Raw genomic sequence first — 22,342 nt, 5'->3', positions numbered from 1 at the left:
GCATCGAATGGTTTCAAGTTAACATTAATATAAAATTATACGTTATAAATTCTGTTAATATGAAATTAGAGTCAAATCCAAAACTAAAGTAGCTTCTCCTTGGTATGATAAGTGAGTCTAGTGCTGGGGAATTAGTTACTTCCCTCGCTGCGGCTTCACAGCGGCTCACTCACCCTCGTTCTCCATCCTGTGTTTCAGATAAAGACCATTTTGAGCGGCTTTATCATCAGGGGCTACTTGGGGAAGTGGACCCTGCTGATCAAGACCGTCACCCTGGTGCTGGTGGTGTCCTCCGGCCTGAGCCTGGGGAAAGAAGGGCCGCTGGTGCACGTGGCTTGCTGCTGCGGCAACTTCTTCAGCAGCCTGTTCTCCAAGTACAGCAAGAACGAGGGCAAGAGGCGCGAGGTGAGCAGACTCCGCTCTGGTCTGCAGCGATGGCCTCTTCTGGAAGCCGTCCCCGCTCACCTGCATCGCAGGTTTGCATGGCAGGGCTGGGGGCTTACACATAGCTCTTTGCCTCGCAGGTGCTCTCCGCCGCCGCCGCTGCCGGAGTCTCCGTGGCCTTTGGGGCTCCGATCGGGGGTGTGCTCTTCAGTCTTGAGGAGGTGAGGAGGGGTGGCGGGTGGGGGGACGGATTCGTGGTTCCGGGGGCTGAGGAACATGTCGATGGCTAGCACAGCGGGAGACCTCCATCTCCAGCCCTTTGAGGACTGCATTCGAAGGAGTATTGACAAGATTCCTACAGCTCATTAAGAAGCCACAGTTTTTGCTGTTAAATATGTTTTCAAGTATTATTTTAAAAATTGCCAATTTTTTTTTTTTTAATTTTGCAGTCTCTCTTTCTCCTAACTTAATGAGGCATTTCTGTTTTTGGCAACCCGAATGGATCTATTCCAGGGGTCAGCAAATGTTCTCTGCAAAGGGCCAGAGAGTAAATATTCTAGGCTCTGTGGGTCTTCCGGTCTTGGTTGGAACTACTCAGCTTTGTCATTATAGTGGGAAAGCCGCCACACACAACACTCACATGAGTGGGCATGGCCCCATTCCAATAAAACTTTCCTTGTGGATGCTGGAGTGTGCATCTTATATAATTTTCACATGTCACAAAATATTGCTTTTCTTTTTTTTTTAAAGATTTTATGTATTCGACAGAGAGAGACAGAGCGAGAGAGGGAACACAAGCAGGGGGAGTGGGAGAGGGAGAAGCAGGCTTCCCGCTGAGCAGGGAGCCCGATGCGGGACTCGATCCCAGGACCCTGGGATCATGACCTGAGCCAAAGGCAGATGCCCAATCGACTGAGCCATCCAGGCATCCCAAAATATTGCTTTTCTTTTGAATATGTTGAATATTACAAAATATTTCTTTTTGACCCCCAGCATTTAAAAACGTAAAAATCCATTCTTAACTCATGGGCCATACAAATACATTTGCTGGGCCAGGGTTTTCCAACCCTTGACCTATTCCGTTGTCTGTAGAATCAGATCCAGAGGTTTATTTGATTTTAAGAGGGTCTTTGTGACATAAACAGAATTAGGATGAAGTATTTTCATTTCTCTTAAAAAATAGCTCAGACACATCTTGACTAGTATCTGTTCCACTTTTAGACACTGAGTCCTTTAAATACTTCGTTGGTGCCTCTTAGTGATAATGAACCCTAGCCTGAGGAAGTCAGTACTGCCCATCTTTGGTCCGTGTGACTGTCCCACTGGGTGGCTGCCGATCAGGGGCTGGGGGCTCAGGGCAGCCCTTTCTTCGGCCAGTCTCATTTTCTCCTTGTTCGTCCCAGGTCAGTTACTACTTTCCCTTGAAGACCTTGTGGAGGTCCTTTTTCGCGGCCCTGGTGGCAGCCTTCACGCTGCGATCCATCAATCCCTTTGGGAACAGCCGTCTCGTTCTCTTTTACGTGGAATACCACACGCCCTGGTACATGGCCGAGCTCTTCCCGTTCATCCTGCTTGGGGTCTTCGGAGGCTTGTGGGGAACCCTCTTCATCCGCTGCAACATCGCGTGGTGCAGGAGGCGCAAAACCACCAAGCTGGGCAAGTACCCGGTGCTGGAGGTCATCGTGGTGACCGCCATCACCGCCATCAGCGCCTACCCCAACCCCTACACGCGCCAGAGCACGAGCGAGCTCATTTCCGAGTTGTTCAATGACTGCGGCGCCCTCGAGTCCTCCCAGCTCTGTGACTACATCAATGACCCCAACATGACCCGGCCTGTGGATGACATCCCGGACCGGCCGGCCGGCGTCGGGGTTTACACGGCCATGTGGCAGCTGGCCCTGGCGCTGATCTTCAAAATCGTCATTACCATCTTTACGTTTGGCATGAAGGTCAGTGAAGGGGAAGGAGGGGGTGGGGCAGGGGGACAGTTCATCTCCTCCTGGCCAGGATAAAATGGTGACGGGGGTGGGGGGCAGTTCATCTCCTCCTCCGCGCCAGGGTAAAATGGTGACCGGGGTTGGGGGGGGAACAACTGACCCTTACTGACCGTTTTCAAGTGCCAGGCACTTGACATTCTTTTTAATCACCAAGAAGCAATGCTTTTGATAAGCAACACGCCTGAGAACTAGATTGTAATCACTTTACAAGTGAAGAAGCGAAGGCTCAGAATATGTCATCCACACAGAGCTGTGTGTAGCTTGAGGAATTTTCATAAAACGCACGCTTGTGTAATGAGCACCCAGGAGCCGAAGCAGAACAATTCAAACCCTGCAGAACCCCTGTAGTGTTCCCCTACTGTTGCTTTTTGTGCGGGACTTTTATGATTTGTTTCATTTTAAAAAGGCTAAGAAGCTGTGTACTTGAGTGTGTAATGGTCAAACACAAACCTGAATTTTTGCCTTAGGAGCAGGGGTGGGTGGACTTTATTAAACAGCCAACTGTCTCCGATCTGCCGTCTCCGAGCAAAGGGATTATTTGTGTGTCTGAGGAAGATGCTAGCAGCCTCTTCTGGTGCCTGCTGGGAGAAGTTTACTTTGCAGTTACAGGGAGTTAAATGACTAGGAATCGGGGGTGGGGGGGGCACTCAGGAAGTTTCTTCTTCAGGAACATCCCAAAGTCTAGAAATCATCCTCGAGGATCCAAACTTACCTGGAATTTGGTTCTAAATCCACTTCCATCCTCAGCTCGATGACCATCTTGGGCAACTCCCAGGCAGGATTGGGGATCACTTGCAGTGTCCATGAACATGGAGAGTCAGGCACGTTCTCTAGCCCACGTCCGATCACTAGATAAACGAAAGTTCATTTCCACACCACAAAATGTGATACACACTGCCACCAAGATCTTCTAGTTTACATAGTCTAGTTCTTTGCTGCCTTTCACCGGGCGTGAAAATATTCAGAATACTTCTTGGAAAGTAGTTCGTTAGGAAGAGGGAACGGCCCCTGTCTCTCTGGCAGGTGTCGGGCCACTGTATCCTCACTGGGACAGTGAGCCCGTGAGAAGCTTCCGAAGGTGCTGGGCAGCGGCACCGAGCTGCTTGGTTTGACTTGTGAACAGTCGCACGCCTTTCTTTTCCATTCTCATGCTGCGGCTTGACATTTAATTTTAAAAGCTAATGTGAATGATGCGCAAGGGGAGAAAGTGGTGAGTACACTTCAAATGTTATTTGCAGTGGGGCTTCTCATTCTTTAATCCCCAGCAGGAGAACCAGGCCCGCTCTTGAAGGAGAGGAAACGAAAGTGTAAAACTGCATTCTGTCCAAGTCACAGTAGCTAGGACTGACTAAACGGGTGAAGCCACTTGTCCCGCTTTATCCCCGCGGACCTCTGTTTGGAAGCGTTGCGCCTCCTCTGAAGACAAGCACAGGGCAAGCGTGTTGCCGGGGGGACGACTGCTCACCAGGAGCGGGGAAGCGGGCAAGCGGGCATACAGACCTTCCCTAATACTTCTCTTCCCTGTGTGCCCCCGCAGATCCCCTCAGGCCTCTTCATCCCCAGCATGGCCGTGGGAGCCATGGCGGGCAGGATGGTGGGGATCGGCGTGGAGCAGCTCGCTTACCATCACCATGACTGGATCGTCTTCAGGAACTGGTGCAGGCCCGGAGCAGACTGTGTCACCCCCGGACTTTATGCCATGGTGGGAGCTGCGGCCTGCCTAGGTACAGGCACGGGTGGGCCGGGCTGGGGCGGGCCGGGCCGCAAGGAAAGCTGAGCTAGGCCAAGCGTCGTCACCAGGCCGCGCTGGCTTCGGGCACCGGTGAGAAGGAGGACATGGGCTCGAGTGCTGGCATTCTCAGGATAGGCCAGGTTGTGTTGCTGTCGCAGGTAAGGCGCTAAATCTCAGTGGCTTAACACACCAGGGCTTAGAGCTTGCTCATCATATGCGGTCGGCTCTCATTATTCACGGAGCCCATATTTGGGGATTTGCCTACGTGCTAAAATGTGTTGGTGACCCCTAAGTCAATACTCGTGGGGCGTTGGCTGTCATCCTCGGACATGCACAAGAGCAGTGGAAAATGTGAGGTGTCTAGTGCGTATGTTCCCAGCTCCGGGTGAATGAGGTGTGAAGGCCCACTCTTGTTTCGGCACGGGTACTCTACACAAGTATCCTTTTCGTGGTCTAGTTAGTGTCATGTTTTTTTGGCATTTTGTGAATGATTTTGTTGTTTTAAATGGCCCCCAACCATAGTGCTAAAGTCTGTCTGGGGATCCTAAGCACAAGAAGGCTGGGATGTGTCTTACGGAGAAAATAAGTGTGTTGGAGAAGTCTTCTCAGGCAGGAGTTACAGTGCTGTTGGCTGTGAGTTCCACGTTAATGAATCATCTACATGTATTAAATAAGGTGTCTTTAAACAGAAATACACATGAAATAAGGTTCTGTATTGATTGGGTGACCAACATGTTGTGAGCAGAAGCTCGCAGGAACCTAACCTTGTGTTTCCCCCAGGGCAGTGATTCAGTATTTGCTCATTCAGTGTTTGTGGCAACTTTGTAGATCACAAGTACCATGAATAATGAGAATTGGCTCTGTGCGTGTGTGCGTGTGTGCGTGTGTGTGTGTGTGTGTGTGTGTGTGTAATGTAAGTTAGTAGAGAGCTTTTCTCCAGTCAGTCATTCAGGGCCCCGGGTGATGATGGAGTCTCCACCATCTTGCCGCTGGGCCATCCAGAACAGCGGTTTCAACGGGGGGCAGTTGTGCCTCTCAGGAACACTGGACAATGGAGGAGACATTTGTGGTTGTCACACCTGTGGGGGTGGTGCTACGGCATCTAGTGGGTGGTGGCCAGGGGTGCTGCTAAACATCCTGTAGTGCACAGAACAGCCTCCACGTCGAAGAATGATCCAGCCCCGATTGTTCCTAGTGCCGAGATCGAGAAACTCCAGTTAAGCTCATTGGAAGACTAGTACGAGTTGGTATGGATTCTTCTTCTAAATAACAAGGGACACAAAGTTGGGTCCCTCTCCTGTCCATAACCACTAAGCACCTCTGTAGTTTCCCAGCTTACGGGGTTCTGGAACAGAGCCACAATGCTGTGTGGGAAACCTGCATAGCCCACGTAGGATCCACTCACCAAAAGGCCAGGCCTGTGGTCTTGGGTGAAGAGACAACCCAGTTGTCTTCTCACTGAAGAAGAGCCCCCCAGTCAGATGTGACTTACGGCCCCTGGGGTAAGGCTGCATTCAGCAGAGCCCGGCCAGCGTTCCAGAGGTCTGCCATGGGCAACATGTAGGACCGTCTGTTCCGAACAGGTGTCTGGAGAATTTAGAGCCAGCTTGTCCATTTCCACAGTTCAGGCCCATTTGAGGGTCTGGAGTTGAGTTTCAGAATTGTATTCCTGTCTTCGGTTGCAGGTGGAGTTACCCGGATGACGGTGTCATTGGTGGTCATCATGTTTGAATTAACGGGTGGTCTGGAGTACATCGTGCCCCTGATGGCGGCAGCCGTGACCAGCAAGTGGGTGGCCGATGCCTTTGGGAAAGAAGGCATCTACGAGGCTCATATCCACTTAAACGGGTACCCGTTTCTGGACGTGAAGGATGAGTTCACCCACCGCACGCTGGCCACCGACGTCATGCGGCCACGGCGGGGCGAGCCGCCTCTGTCCGTGCTCACCCAGGACAGCATGACCGTGGAGGACGTCGAGACGCTCATCAAGGAGACCGACTACAACGGCTTTCCTGTGGTGGTCTCCAGGGACTCCGAGCGCCTCATTGGGTTTGCCCAGAGGAGGGAACTGATTCTCGCAATAAGTGAGTAGAGAGGGGGACGTTCATGCTGTCCTAAGAGGCCAGTGGCCGCCTTTGTCCCCACTGAATTCCCAAAGAAGTTAGAGAGACTGCCAAGGTCCGAGGGCTTTAAGCTGGTGCTCTCACGCTTTCTCGCGCATATTCCTAGCCCCTGGGGATCTGGTTAAAATGCGGATTCTGGCTCAGTAGGTTTGGGGGGGTGCGGGGGAGACCGCATTTCTCCCAAGCTCCCGGTTAATGCTGCTGCTGCTGCCGGTCCCCAGGCGCCGCTGTGAGGAACGATGTCTAGGGAGAGACCCGCTTGGCTGGAAAGTGACTGCGGCGTTTGCATGCGGCCTCTGGGGCCCGCCCCCGCTAGGTGGCCCGCCGCCGCTGCTGCCTTTTTAGGGAATTGTCAGGTGAAGCTGGGAAGGATGGAGGCGGGAGAGCCCGGACTGGCCCCGGCGAGCTGCTCTCAGGGATAGACTTTCAGGCAGGCTTCCCGACGTCGAGGGTGAGTTCTTCATCCCAGCCGCCTCCCTGGGCACCGCACAAGCCCTTCACTTGCTTGGCGGCGTTATGTCCCACTCAGTACTCAGAGGCCCACGGGTCCATTCTGTGTGACACTTTTCCCCCCGGTGTGCCAGCTGGAAGCGGCGGGACCGAGGGGCAGGCTGTTGAGTCAGGAGAGGAGCGGGCGGGTGATGCCCGGGTGCGGTGTGCCCAGGACAGTGGCTCAGAGAAGCAAGGCTGCCAGCTCCGCAGCCTAGGGATGCCTGCACTGCAAGGGAGGTGGGAGGTAGGAGTCCCAAGATAAAGGCCTGGGTGTGAGCCACGTGGAGACCTAGGAAGAAGGACAGCGAGCCTCGGAGACCCCCTCGGGGTGGAGTCCCCCCGGTGCTCATGAGGCGGCAGGGACCAGCAGAGCCCCCCGCCCTGGGGTGCCGTCCCGCTCAGCCCGCCTGCTGCCGCGATCGCCCCATCCCGGCATCTCACGGCCGGCTGGGGCCCACGACATGGCTCGTGTGGACGCTTGATGACTTTACCACGTATGTCGCCTTCCAGGGTGTTTAAGAAGTTTGCTGGGGTGGGACTAGCCCGGGTAGGATTGCCGCACGCCCTACTGGGAACACACCTTCACCAGACGACCCTTTGCTTATCCCTGCCCTTGGTTCACTATTTCTGAGGCGCCCTCTCAATTTCCAAAATCTCTTTGGGATGTTAAATAGCTTTTCAAATATCTTTAAAGTATCTTCATCAAAGGCTTTATAAAAATAAGTTCGGATAATAAAAAAAAAAGTTGGGGTAAGCCGTATCCTCTAATTTTAGTTTGTTGCTCAAACGTATTTACCTCCCCCAAAGCAACAACTGGGTTTGTATTTTTTTTTTTTTTTTAAAGATTTTATTTATTTATTTGAGAGAGAGAATGAGATAGAGAGAGAGAGCATGAGAGGGGGGAGGGTCAGAGGGCAAAGCAGGCTCCCCGCTGAGCAGGGAGCCCGATGCGGGACTCGATCCCGGGACTCCAGGATCACGACCTGAGCCGAAGGCAGTGGCTTAACCAACTGAGCCACCCAGGCGCCCACTGGGTTTGTATTTTAGACCCGATAGCACGTTTGTGCGTATGTGTTCAGTGATGCTTGTCTTTATTATAGGTCCTGTCGCTTACCAGATAAGTGCCTTTGGGCATAAATATTGCCTTATAAATAATGAGGTTTGTTTTAAGTTGTGTGAGCAGGGTTGGATTTGTTTTAAAATAATGTAATCAGCAGCCTTGAAAAATGTATGCAGTCCCTAAAGTCTTCTAAGCAAAAGCTGAAATTTAAAAACTAAAGTAACATCACTGGATCCGTTACCTATTGTGCAGCTCCGGGCACACCTGCTAAGAGACAGCTTAACTAATTTTGCTGAAACCCATTACTGTAATCAAGTGGGAAGCAGTAATTGTCATCAGCCGGTTTGTGAAGAAATTTAAGCTTGCCGACGGAGCGCGCTCTTAGAAGCTGTGTCTGGGATGTCTGAAGAGGCCACGTGCCGTGTAAATAACACCTATATGCTTTCCATCAGGCTGATGGAAGTATAGAAGCTGCTGTTTACGCGGTTTGTGGAAAGACAAGGAGTGTTTCACTCTAAGCAGTCAGAAAAGCGGTTTCCCTGATCTATGGAAATAGCAGAGTCCCGGTACCCTGGTGGAGAAATTTGTGACCTGTATTTGCAGAATTATGGGGCCTTTCATGAATATAGAAATATGACTTTAGCATTTATCTGGTGACTGTCTCATGCCAGTTTCATTTTCAGGGGAATTAGGAGCAAAGATTATAGATAGGTAGAACCAAGATAATTTGAATAAGAATGGTAAATGAGGCAAATAGGGGGTTTTCTTACACATCATGTTAAAATTGTAGCAACTGGGGCACCTGGGTGGCTCAGTCGGTTAAGTGTCTGCCTTCCGGCTCAGGTCATGATCTTGGGGTCCTGGGATTGAGTCCTGCGTCGGGCTCCCTGCTCAGCGGGGAATCTGCTTCTCCCTCTGCCCCTTCCTCCTCCTTGTGCTCTCTCTCTCTCAAATAAATAAATAAAATCTAAAATAAAAAAAAATTGTAGCAACTGCTCACGTGAAGCTGAAAATGTTTTGTTATTTTCCAACCACCTCTGGAATACCAGACCGTAGCCGATGTCCTTGTTAGGGAGCGGTTACCCCACCTAGGACGTGCGGCACGCTTCCCCATCACATTCTGACACATGGGGCCACGTGTGACCCATGTGCAAATTCCCGGTAAATGGGACTTTGCCTCTCGGTGCTGTTTGCAAATATGAGGCTCTTTCTGTGCTCAGCAGGGCTCAGACTCTTCTAGTCTTGAATTCTGCAATTAGGTGAGGAGCGGTTCAGAGAGGACTCAGCGGGAAGCCGCAAAGATGATTAAAGGGATGGAAAGTTAGAGTCACAGGCAGGAGTTAAGGGAACCCTCATTTTTTTCGTCTGGTGGATGATTTAATGATGGTTCTCCAGCATGTGGAAGATGCTTACTTGCAGAAAGGGATCTGCGTCCAGAACTGAACAAAGTGTCAGATCTGTTGGAAGGGCTATTTAGGGATAAAGCGGTTTCTTCCTGGGAGGGCTGTTCATGATTGGAATAGGCCACGGAGAATAGTGGTGTCGTCTGCTGCTTTCTGCTGGGGCTTGAAACACACGCACAGAGGGACTTTTCTGTGCTGCAGTAAACTGTAACTTACCATAAAATCATCTAGTTGTTCTTCTAAATAGTTTTTATTTTATTTTTATCACGTCTTCTTTGTACTGACCACCACTACAGTTACTTTCAGTTTTCCACTTTAACATTTTTAGTTAATGACATCTGTTACATGGAAGCATTTTTGATGAACAGGATGATAGAGTATTCTCTCTCTAAAAATGTGATGACTCCAAAGTAGAGCTTCTCATCCTTAACACTCTTGACATTTGGGGCCAGATCATTCTTTCCCGTGGGGGCTGTCCTGTGCACCGTAGGATGTGGTCTCTGACCACTAGGTGCTACTAAGCAGCACCATGTCCCAGGTATGACAACCAGATATGGCTCCAGAAGTTTCCAAATGTCCCCTGAGGGTCAGGGCAACATTGCTCCCGGTTGAGAACCGTTGCTCTAAAAGCCATGGGAATAGCTTCCTGAATATGTGATTATTTCCGGCCTTAAAATTTCTTGGTCTGTCATAGTTTGTGAAATTTACTTTACCAGCACTCTTAATTCCCCTCTCTGTGCTTGGCGTTGCCATCGTATTTCCACCAGAAAGCGGAAGGTACCTTAGCGGGTACTCACAAAATGTACCTCATTTTTCAGGAGCTGGGGCCACTGATGCTAGTTCTGGTACAATAGATAACAAACCTCCTGTATTTAAGAACAGCTTAACTGACCTTTAAAACAATTAAAAATGAAGTTTATTACATTCTTATTTGTTTGCTTGTTTTATTTTTTTAATTTTTTTATTATTATGTTAGTCACCATACAGTACGTCATTAGTTTCTGATGTAGTGTTCCATGATTCATTGTTTGCGTATAACACCCAGTGCTCCATGCAGAACGTGCCCTCTTTAATGTCCATCACCGGGCTAACCCATCCTCCTGTCTCCTTGTTTTGAAGATTTTATTTATTCATTTGAGAGAGACACAGAGAGAGAGCACAAGCAGAGGGAGGGGCAGAGGGCGAGGGAGAAGCAGAGTCCCTGCTGAGCGCTGAGCTCTGAGCTCCACGTGCGGCTCGACCCCAGGACCCTGAGATCATGACCTGAGCTGAAGGCAGACGCTTAGCTGACTGAGCCACCCAGGCGCCCCCGTTTTTTTTTTGTTTTTTTGTTTTTTTTTAAAGATTTTATTTATTTATTTATTTGAGAGAGAGAGAATGAGAGAGCAAGCACATGAGAGGGGGGAGGGTCAGAGGGAGAAGCAGACTCCCTGCCGAGCAGGGAGCCCGATGCGGGACTCGATCCAGGGACTCCAGGATCATGACCTGAGCCGAAGGCAGTCGCCCAACCAACTGAGCCACCCAGGCGCCCCCGTTTTTTAAAAGCAATACATATTCATAGAATATTGGGGAAATCAGAAGCAAAAGGGAAAATTAAAAAAGGCACCCACTTTCCCAACAGCATAGAAGGCCATGGTTAATATTTGGTGCATTTCCTTCTTATCTTTTGGGTCTTCTACTTATGTAAACACTGGGCGTTTTGGGGGGGTTTCTTTTCCAACACAGGCTTCCCTGAGTCCCTCGGGTCTGGGAGTCTACACTCTTGTAGCGCTGGATCATCCCCAGGGTGGGGAGTCGGCTTAAGCTTTCCTACAGGAACTATTTCTTGTGCACCCGCCGTGTGCTGGCACTGTTCTAGTCGCTGGGAGGACGGGGTGGGGGGGTCGGGGCAGGAGCCAGGCTCTGCTCTCTGTGAGCATACATGCTGTAGTTTGTCGCAGGCATTGTGGTGACCGATGGAGATTCCCTGTCCAAACCGGGAGTAGATGTTTGACCCTAGCAGAGAGAGGCAAAAAGCTTTCTTGCTGGTTCTTCCATTAGTCAGCTTTTGGCCTGTATGTAGCACCCCCGCTCCCACCGTTGGGAGCGTTCAGATAAGTCTTGATAGTAGAGTTCCAAAGAGGCCTGGCAGAGCCCTTCCAGAGAGAGCTGCAGTTGCCACTCTTGGAGTAGCAAGGAACATGGCCCACATCTCTGGCTCTGAGCCGAGCTGGGGCCTTCGATTCTTTGCGGCAGTGAACAGCTCGTGGGCTTCCCTTCGCGGTGTCTCCTATGTGAAATAGGTTCTGTTCCACACGGCAGGCAGAACCAAGTCCGCTGACGTTTAGTAGAACTACTCATTCCTTCCCCTGTTGCTTGATGCATGCAGATGGCCAATAGCTGTTGGGTGCGTACTCCATACTAGGCGTTGTCCAGGCCCTGGAAGCGTACTGGGGAGCAGGGAATCGCTGAACTAGCTGCTGGTAGATTCAGGGCTTCTCACCCAATCAGGAGACTCAGAGGAACTAGACGGTGGTTATTTATTTCGGCAAGTGGATCGACAGTTTACTCAGTTGTATTTGGTTTTAGGAGGGGTTCAGCAAATCATGTGTTCAGTTCTTGATTGAGGTTTGTGGCTTGATCCAGTCCTGATGAAGACTGATCCTTGATCCAGTCGACCTCATTGTTGAAATAGATGGGTTCCTGTCACATGGGGCTGTTAGAGAATTCTCGGTCTGCGAGAAGGAGCAGCGCCTAAGTACGTGTTGATGGTTGCCTCCTCGCCTCGGTGCTCTGGGCCGGAACTATCTTGATTTAGGAGAGAAGTGTGCGGTGTGCATCACATAGCATCCACACTTGAAAACATGTTGTGCCTCAGCGTCATCTGGTATTTGTGGTTGAATCCTATCCCATTTGATGTAACTACATTTAACCTGACCCACATAATGTGCCGGCATTTGCCCAGCGGGCCCACTGTTCCTCTTTTAAACAGAGACCCTTTTTCAAACTCAGCCTGACCCCGAATGCTGCCAGTTTTCCATTAGAGTACTCTATTGCAATAAACGGCCTTAGAGCAGGCAGTTAGATTTTTATTTTTCAAAGAACAATATCGGTGAATAGTAGTCTTTGAGAAGGCAAGAAATGTATTATAGAAACCAGGATCCATTTTAAGGCAAGCCTCACTGTACATTTTTCCTAACCTTTTCCCATGAACCAAAAGAAAGATTAAAATTCCAACAGAAGGAAAATCGCCTTGGAGAAATATCTTGAGACCGATGGATTTATTTCATGTGTGACTTAAAATAGCCTGGGTTTCTAGTACTGCATAAAGCTGTATTTCTAATGAGTTCCTGTTACCCTACTTTTCTTCGGCTTCTTTTGCATGTCCTTGCCTACAGATAGAAAGAGGCTAATTGTTACCATAACAGTTTTACTATCTTTCTTTGAGGAATCCACAAAATGGTCCATTTTTAAGAGAGGAGATCCAAGAGGTGGGGGGAATGTGGCTTTTCTGGAGTTATTTCTTTGGTCCCAAGGGTCATATTTGGGATTAAGCTGCATTTCTGGGCTGTGAGCCTGCGATGGTCCTATTGGTTTTTGTTCCTTTCAGGATTCATAATGCCATTTGGGCCAGTTAAAGGTTAGTTTGTTAAAAAAAAAAAAAAGAAAAGAAAAGAAAAGGAAAAACAACTTACTGAGGTCGTTGGGCAGCTAAGTGAGGTTTCTTGTCCTGTCCTACTTGAGCCCATGATGAGGTGAGCGAGTGTTAGGAAAGCAAGAGTAGAGGGCCCTGGGCCTTCTGGGTGCCCCAGAGCCCAGGAGGAGGCAGTAAATTCTCTCAAAGAAGTCACCCTGCTCAGACCCACTTGTCAAGACTTTGGCAATGAACGATTGGGTCACAGCAGGGGGACCCTCGCACGGCATTAGCTTAAGAGAGATGCCAATTTCACAGATGTTTGGCTGAAGCCCTTCATTAAGAACGTGGCATTTGCCCTCTGAACCCCTTCTCTGTGGGATTCTAGGATGCGGATAGAGGGAAAACGTATATTCCTGTGGGTGTGGGCTGGAGGGAGTTGCTAAGCAAGGGCCTCTGTGTGGCTTACCGTTCTGCTCACCCATTCTAGAGAACGCCAGACAGAGGCAGGAGGGCATCGTGAGCAATTCCATCATGTACTTCACGGAGGAGCCCCCTGAGCTGCCGGCCAACAGCCCGCACCCCCTGAAGCTGCGGCGCGTCCTCAACCTCAGCCCGTTCACGGTCACGGACCACACCCCCATGGAGACGGTGGTGGACATCTTCCGGAAGCTGGGGCTCCGGCAGTGCTTGGTGACACGGAGTGGGTGAGTGCTCTGGCCGGACTCCGCGGAGAACAAGATGAATGGGTCACGGTCTCTGTCCCCGGGGGCCTCGCGGGAAGGCGGGAGAAACCTCCCGGTGGGGCTGCTGGCGGCCCGAGGCTGAGGGTTGAGTCAAAAAGGGGAGGAGCCAAAGGAGAAGGATTTGGGCTGCTTTTCTGCGGCCCCCGCCCCCGCCCCGGGTGGCACTTGGCTCGGGGAGAAGGGACAGCCTGTCGTGCTCTCACGGGATCTGGGCAAGCCCCCCCGTCCCGGCGCCACGCAGACGCGGGCAGCGAAGGGCACAGGCTGGTGAGAAGACGAGGGCGCGCTCCCCGGGCGCACCTGACAGAACACGGAGGACAGCCTGGGCACGGTGAATGGTTAAGAGCTGTGTAAATGCTGCGATAAATAATCACTGTACCTTGAAGAAGTGCCGACGTTTTTTGTAGAAGTGGGTGCCGTGAGGGCTGCAGCTTGCGAGCTGCGTCCGGTGGAACCCGGGGCGCCCTGGGCTGGGGGCGCCAGTGTCCCGAGCCGTCAGAAATCACACGGAACTTTTGACTCCCCCAAAACCTCACTACTGGTAGCCTGCTGTGGACCAAAGCCCTACCGATACCACGAACGGTGGATGAACACACATTTTGTCTGAAAGTGTATTGTATACTGTGTTCGTACAGTAAGGAAGCCAGAGGAAATGTGATTAAGAAAATCGTAAGGACGAGACAATACATTTATGGTACTGTCCTGTATGTTTTGAAAACTCTGCATGTAAGTGGACCCATGCAGTTCAAACCCGTGTTGTTCAAGGGTCAACTGTATTCCTGTGCCCCTGGGTTCAGCTGGGGGCAGTTTTCTGCATTCACCTGGAATTTCTCATGGATGACATGACCCATAAGCAAATGGGAAGTTCACATTCTGCTCAGATTGTTCCCTAATACAGCGATCTGTTCAGAACAACCGCACGTTTTCAGAACAACCGTTCCCGAAGAGCTGGGAGATCTGGTGGCCCCCATGGCTTAGTCGCTGCCGAGGCAATATTACTTTTGCTTTGTGTTACCACAAGCCAGGAAACTAGCATTGCGAAGATGGAGGGTTCGTGATGGCCTGAGAGGTGCCGTGCCCCAGGGGCCCTTCTTTGGGCTCAGAGGTGCACCCCGAATCCCACGGCTTCGGAGGCTTGGGTAGAGGAGGAGACTGGCTCAGTCAGGGTAGCCTGGAAGCTAGGGTCGTCCGCCCAGCGTATTCCTCTGCAGGCTGAGGGGAGGAGGTGGGCTGGGCTGTGGAGACCCTAACTGTGTCGAGGCCTTAACTCTCCAACGTCGTTTACACTGCGGAGCCCATGCTCCAGTTTAACCAAGCAGTTCTCAACCCCGGGTGATTTTGCCCCCCCAAGATTTTGGATGTCCCAGCTGGAGAGAGGGGATGCTCCTGGCACTTAGTGGGTAGAGACCGGGGATGCTATTCGAGAGCCTGCAGTGCATGGGACGGCCCGCATTGCAACGAAGACTCACTGGCCCAGAAGGTCACTCGCTCTGGATCTCAGTGACCGTGGACTAGGTGCCCGTGAACAGCCAAGTGAGCCCTCCTTACTCACTCGCTTCCTTCCTACTGTCCTGGCTGTGCAAGGGGCCGAATGTGCGCACTGACCCAGAGAACCCCTGGCCCACACGACAGGTGTCCTCAGCTCTGACTGCAGCTGGGGGAGTGTGTTGCACATGGGAGGGACAATCGGTAAGCAACAAATACATGTTTGGGGCTAGAGATCACTTCTGCTGGTGATTTTTAAAGGCACTCAGTGGGCTGCCGAATTCCCCCAGGGGATTAAAGCTGTAGGTTAAACCCAGAGTGCTGGGGCCACTGCAGTTACCGATCCCTCGGGTCTGGGAGGGGCCTGCGCATCCGTATTTCTAGCAAGCTCCCGGGTGCTGCTGCCGGTCGGGGACTCCACTTTGCCAAACGCTCTAGCCCATTTACATACCTGAATTTCCAGCGCCCGGCATAAATACCACTGTGATCACCCGCGGCGTCTCAAGTGCATAGCAGTTTCTCTTTTCCTTTAAAATAATAATCCAATGTCAGTTATCATTGGAATTTCCAGTTCTGGCAGGAAATTCTGCCCTTAACGCCCGCTCACACCTCACGCAGCCCCATGAGGTTTTCCTGTGAAGATCAGGGTGCCGAAATTGGCTCCGAATGTTCTGCGAGAAAACAAAATCGCACTCTCTCTCTCGCTCTACATATTTTAAACAAACACAGATGCTGATACGTAACTGCTGGCAAGGGGATCCTTGTTTGCGGGCCTTTCATCTCCTCGGGCTTTCAGCCAGGGCAGGCATGTCTTGAGCCAGCTTGCGTTTTTGATGTATTCCGTCACCATGTGCCTTCCCTGCTCGTGGTGAGAGCCCCAGCTCGTCCTGTGGACCTGCATTGTCTGCAGGATTTCTCGGGGCCTGGGCTCCAGAGGTCATCGTGAAACCACGCCGGGAGCCACAGAAGGCTCTGTCCGCTGAAGGCCCCGAGTCTGCGGAGCCTCCGGGGGCTAAGCCTGCATTTGGGGGCGATCTTCCCCACAGAGATTCTCGGCCGGCAAAGCGGGGGGGGGTTGAGTTAGCTTTCCCCAGGCCTGCTAGGTGGGCCCCCAGGACTTAGACAGGGTGGCCTTCTCAGAAGAGCCCGGCTATTCTAATTGGATATGTTTGTGGTCATAGATTGGCCGTTTATCATTCCCTCGATTCACTTGAACTGCCACCCAAAGGGGCCGGAAGTTCAGACACTTGATTTAATAGGACACATCTCGCCACTAAGGATCTCTGCTGGATTTGATGTTGCCTCCTTCCGGCTGGATGTTCAGCTTTTCTCTTTTGCAATAATTGTTCTAAGCCAAGAGCACTCTGAATTCGTATTTCCCCAGAAGCGTTGCGAGCAGCTTGACTTTCCCGTGTTATAGTTACAGAGCTTTAAGATAGGAGGTCGTCCAATAAATAAATAAAATCTAAAAAAAAAAAAAAAAGATAGGAGGTCGTCCAGACTGCTCCAGGGTAAAGAAAGGCAACAGACTTTACAGATATGGGAGGGGTGTGTGTATGTGTGTGTGTGTGTGTGTGTGTGTGCGCGTGTGTATGTGTGTGCGCGTGTGAGATAGAGTCCTCATGGCTTTGCAAACACTAATAAGCCCTACTTTTTCAAAGTAACATTCGCTTCATCACCCTCTTTCTGGGTGTCTCTGGCTGAGACCTGGCGAAGGCTCAAAAGGTGTCTAAAAAATAATAAAGCCAAGGAGCTCGTCATCTACTAGGGAACACGGACATAATCCGATTTGGATGGTGTTACCCAGGTGTTCTAGAGGGCAAGGTCCCGAGCCAGGCTTTCAAGGAGAAAATGGCAAAGGACAAAAGAGTGGTGTCAGTTGAGAGTCTGTCTGCTAGTTGGTGATCGCCAGCAGCAGAGCCCCCCCCCCCCCGCCCACCGCAGAGGACCGTCCCTTAGCTGCCCCTGCTCCATGGACCCCGCTGCTCACGTTGCCTCCCATTTCTCCTCCGACCCCAGCTCTCTTAGCGGCGTATTACAGGCACACGTTGCTCGCCTTTTTACTGTCCTTTTTTTTGTTTTAAATGCAGCAGAACAACTGTGTGGACTGAATTGCGTCCCCCCAAATTCATATGTTGAAGCCCCACACTCCACCGTGACTGGGTTTGGAGATGGGGTCTTTAAGGAGGTAATTAGAGTTAAATGAGGTCCTCAGGCTGGGGCCCTGATCTGATCAGACTGGTGTCCTAAGGACAGGAAGAGGCAACGGGCAACAGGGATGTGTGGGCCCAGGGAGAAGGCCACGTGAGGATTGCGAGCCAAGGAGAGCGGCCTCTGGAGAAACCAAACCTGCCAGCACCTTGGTCTGGGCCTTCTAGTCCCTGGGACAGTGAGAACGGTTATTTCTGTGGTCAAGCCACCCAGTCCGTGGTGCTTCGTTATGGCTGCTGCGCTAAGTCAGGACCCCGACTCCACTTGGCCGGTGTAGTGGAGCAGCGTCTTGTTTTACAGGACCTCTTCAACCTTACTGCATTTTGATAAATTTTAGAAATGTATTTAAAGTAATATATGAACACGGTTGAAGCCAAGTAGCTCTAAACGGATGGAACAGAAAGCAGTTCCTGGTTTTACCCTTTTGCACCAGCACCCCTCTCCTTTCAGGGGGCCACTTTTCTCCCACAAGGGTTTGTTTTCTTTAATTAATAGACTATTTTTTAGAGCAGTTTGGGGTTTATAGAAGAATTGAGCATAAAGTACAAGGTTCCCGTATACCCTCTCTTGTCCCCTCCATTTCCCTTATTAACATCTTGCATTTGTTTTATCTGTTGCCTTTGATGAATTGATATTGATACACTAACTCAGGTCCCTAGTTAACATTAGGGTTCGCCCTTGGTGTGGTACGTTCCGTGGGTTTTGATAAATGGAGAATGACCTGCATCCACCATTCTGGTATCGCACAGGTAGTTTCTCTGCCCTAAAAATCCTCCGTGCTCTACCTCTTCATCCCTCCTCCCCTCCCTCCGACCCAGACAACCACTGATCTCTTTACTGTCTCCATACTTTTGCCTTTTCCAGAATGTCCTAGAGTTGGATGTGGCCTTTTCAGACTGGCTTCTTTCACTTAGTGATACACATTTAAAGTTCCTCCATGGCTTTTCATGGCTTGACAGCACGTTTCTTTTTAGCGCTGAATAATATTCCATTGTCTGGAGGGACCACAGTTTAGGTATCTGTTCACCTACTGAAGGACATTCAAACCTTGGCAGCTATGAATCAAGCGTACGTCTTCTATGAGTTAGCGAAATTATTTTATATCACCACTAAACTGTAACTATACAAGATTAACAATGACCCAATATATCATTCAATATCCAATTCATATCAAATTTCAATCCAGAATTCTTTGAGGGTTCACACATTGCATTTGGTTGTTTTGCCCCTTTAGTTTTTCATCTAGAACAGTTTCCTGCCTTTTTTTTTTGTTTGTTATTTATGCACAGATTTTTTTTTTTTTTTAAGAATCCAGATCAGTAGTCTCACATTCTGAATCTGATTGCTTCCCCGTGGTTTGGTTTGGTTGAAGTGGTTTCTGGCGACATGCTTACATAGATGATGTCACAATGTCAGCTCTCCCAGCTTTGTTGGTGATAAGCTCTGCCACTTAGATAAGGGGGTGGTGGCCAGAGCCCTCCATTGTAAAGGGACATTTTTCTCTCTGTACGTAATCTGTGGAGGGATCCTTTGAGGCCAGGTGAATTTTTTGTTTTCCAGCAACCGTTTACCCAGTGGTTTTGGAATCCATGGATAATTATTGACTACACTAATTATTATATTGGGGGTTACAGAATGTCGATTTGCTAATTCTGTCTCGCTTTTGTACATTTCCCCCTGATTTTTGGATCATCACGATAGAGTCGTGAGGCTTTCAGCGCTTTGACATCCATGCTTTTCAAGTCCCCTTTTGCGATTTTCCTCTCTCCTGCAGATGTTCCCATGAGATAGAGGGGAACAGGTAGTGCCCGCTGTCTCCCCCAGGGTCATAGATGGGCAAACTAAAACCAGAAAGCAATCACTTTTTCAGGGTTGCTTAAGGTCCAGTGTGGTCAGGGACAAAGAAGTCAGAATTCTAGCCTGACAGTTTCACTACCCAGCATCCATTTCACCAGAAGTAACTGAGTCGAACACTGCTCCGAATACTTGCATTCCCTCTTCATATTCCCTTTTGTTTCACAGGAGATGACTTTGACTACTTTGGCTTTAATTAAATAAATCACAGTGTTTTACGATTGTGTTTTCTGATGTGGGGGCATATCATTATTTTACACAGATACAGAGTAGAAATCTCTCGTGTTAATAGCTACACAGTATACCAGTGTTAGCCTGACACTGGTTAGTTCTCATTCTTTTTTTTCTTGGGTGTGCTGGCGACAGGACGAGCAGCATCTTGCAGACTCGTTTGGCCAGTGGAACTTTCTTTCTCCAAAGAAGCTGTGCACATCCCCTTCTTTCAAACCTTTTACTTTACTGAGAGGACATGATTTGTACCAGCAGGTGGTCATTTAAGTAGTTAATAAAATCGAGATTGAGGCAAGGGCTGCTGGGAACAGTTGTGCCAGTGTGTTCGACACACTCCAGGGCCCTCTTTACATTGTCGTGTCCATGCACGGCGCTCCTTGGGGTTGTGCAGTGTGTAGTCTAAGGGGCCTTACATAAGGAACCTTGGGAAGAGGCCTTGTTTTTGCAAGTTGAAAGCAGTGGACTTTTGGAAGAGGAGGTCATTCATGTGTATGGCCAGAGATACGAATGTCAAACTTTACCCGTCCAGTATGATAGATTTAAAATAGGACCAGTTGTTATCTTCTACTTAAAATACCTTATACTTGCAATTTCTGTGATGTGGTCCAGTTTCGACAATGGCTTTCACAAGCCCTTTCTCAATTGATTATAGTCTTGAAATTTAGGAGAGCGTATTAGTCATCGTAGGTTTATTGCTGTAATTAACAAGCTTGCCATCTTAGTGGCCCTAACACAAGAGCGATTCATTTCCCCCCCACATCACATCCAGTGTGGGTTTCAGCAGGCGTGGGCTCTGCACCACATGGTCATCCAAGGACCCAGGTCTTTGAATCTGGTGGCTGCTAAGTCCGTCCTCTGTGACCTCAAAGTCCTTCACTGGCTCCTCTGCCTCTGCTTGCCACCTGAGAGACAGCGTCAGGAAATGTGCAGGTGACCCGGGAGGGGCATCTCCCCTCTCCACCTACATGCCGTTGGCCAGAGCTCACTCATTTGTCCCCACCCGACTGCAAGGAAAGCTGGGAGATGTCTCACTGTGCATCCAGGTGGAAAAAGCCCTGGGGTTAGGGCAGGCATGAGTCAATATTGCAGAGCTGACCCCTGTTCTCTATTTTGTTTCTTCTCCAGGAGACTTCTTGGCATCATCACGAAAAAGGATGTTTTGAGACATATGGCCCAGATGGCAAACCAGGACCCTGAATCCATCATGTTTAATTAGAAACAAGGTGGCATTTATTTTGAGAAAAACACAACTGTGTCATTTTGAAAGAAATAAACAAATGATATGTTGTTATTCTAATGAACGATTGTACGCTGGGGGCAGTGGAAACAAAAGCTTTGTTTGGAAAGGAAGAAGGATGAAACCTTTTTTAAAAAAAGACATCAATGAGTAGGCCTTTTATAGCTTTAACCCCTTGTGAGTTTCCAGCTGTGTTTCTTAATGAGTTTATTAACTGCCATGGGGGCATGGGGGTGGGTGTAAACGATGTGGTTTGTCCAAGGACACGGAACTGAGTCCAGAAACGTTTGCCCCTTGTGTTTAAGGCTGATGTTTGTGAAGCTTTGAGTCCAAAAAGGCAAAGGAGTATTGGCCCGTTAGCATCTTTTATTTATCGGTTCCTGAAGTTTTGCTGCTATTTTACTGAATCGGACTAAAGATATTCGCACTTACTTTGTTGGAAAAGACAAGAGAAATTAAATTGGAACATAGTGAAAGCTGAAAGTTTTTTGCCAGCTGGTTCACTCATGACCATCCAATTTCTTGCTCCTGTTCTCAGCCTAGCGTTTTGCTTCTCCATCAGTTTCCGAACCAACATCCAGGGTCTCCTGCAGTGATGAGTATGAAGAAATCATTTCTCTGTGCAAGACCAGCATCTTGGGACTGCATAATGAACTCTTGGCATGTTTAGTGCTGCCCGTATTTCCTCCCACACAAAGGGATTCCTCCTGATTTTGAGGGTATACACACCTGCTCGTTGTGTTGCAGAGACGTGTTGCATGTGCTTCACCTGTTTATTGCTGTTGCCCGTGCATTCCTAAATATTGAGCAGTCCAGCACTTTCCATGGGCCGTATCCTATATGCTGCCAGCTTGTCGTAAGTGTGCTTTAATTTCCAAATAGCGTACGTGAGGGTCAAAACAGGCCACCCGGTGTTACTACTTACTTTCCCTTTCAGATCTTATTAAATATGGCTGCAGAGAGGGTGAGGCATACGAAGTCTCAGTGGGAACTCCTCCAAATGGATTGCAAGAGAAATACTAAATTGATTCTAAATCTGTTCCATTATCTTCTCCGTAGGATGTGAAACGTCCGGCTTTAATGTCTAAGCATGCACTTTCATGCTCGTACGCAGAGCACAGAAGGGCAGAGTTAAATCATAGCCAGTTTGAGCACTGGGCATCTTTGTATTGAACTTACGGTGCATTTATCTCTTTAGTCAGGACTTCGGCCTTTTCTGGGAGAAGGCACGTCGCTGTGGTTTAGGTCCACGGTGTGATCTGTGTGAGTATGATTGCTCCCACTTTGCCCCTCACGTCGGTCTTGGCTCTTCCCAGCCCACTGAGAGGCCCTCACCCTTTGCAGCCTTGTTACCGGATGTTGACGTAGCAGGTGTGCGTTTGGTGGCAAATAATGGAAAAATCCAACAGACGGTGGAGAGTTGAATGAGAAACCCGGGGGTCAGGCACTCTCGGCTCTCTCTGTATTCTCATCAAGGATTCATGCCCTTTGGTACTGTTTTCTGCCATCCTTTGTCCTCTGGCTCATTGCCTCTGAGCCACAGGGTGGTTACTGAGCTGCCAGGTAGGACGTCTGCTTCTCAGACAGGAAGAGGGAGGAAGAGGCCTGTAACAAGGCTCGTATCAGGAAAGCGAAACTTGCCCGGAGATGCTCAGCTTGCATCTGTTGGCTAGAATTCTGTCACATGACTCCCCCTAGCTGCATGTGAATGTGGGAAGGAAGGTTTTTAGCTAGACACATTATTCTCTGAATGAGATTTAGATTCTCTTAATAA

General features: G+C 49.7%; 1 protein-coding gene across 3 annotated transcripts in view; it reads left to right on the top strand.

The window, feature by feature from the left end:
- The window catches only part of CLCN4 (chloride voltage-gated channel 4), a 63,535-nt gene extending 42,907 nt beyond the window's left edge, over positions 1-20,628 (top strand). For all 3 annotated transcript variants that reach the window (XM_036068845.2, XM_036068844.2, XM_036068843.2), the window contains 7 exons: positions 199-405; positions 525-605; positions 1,788-2,333; positions 3,919-4,105; positions 5,799-6,197; positions 13,295-13,511; positions 20,457-20,628. In XM_036068845.2, the coding sequence (XP_035924738.1) occupies positions 199-405; positions 525-605; positions 1,788-2,333; positions 3,919-4,105; positions 5,799-6,197; positions 13,295-13,511; positions 20,457-20,547 (1,728 nt within the window). In that variant the 3' untranslated portion in view covers positions 20,548-20,628. The remainder of the gene's footprint in view (positions 1-198; positions 406-524; positions 606-1,787; positions 2,334-3,918; positions 4,106-5,798; positions 6,198-13,294; positions 13,512-20,456) is intronic.
- The last annotated feature ends 1,714 nt before the right edge of the window (positions 20,629-22,342 follow it).

Source organism: Halichoerus grypus, chromosome X (genome assembly GCF_964656455.1).
Source record: "Halichoerus grypus chromosome X, mHalGry1.hap1.1, whole genome shotgun sequence".
Lineage (NCBI taxonomy): Eukaryota > Metazoa > Chordata > Mammalia > Carnivora > Phocidae > Halichoerus > Halichoerus grypus.
Note: the sequence above shows the minus strand (reverse complement) of the source record. Positions and strands in the feature narration are given on the sequence as shown.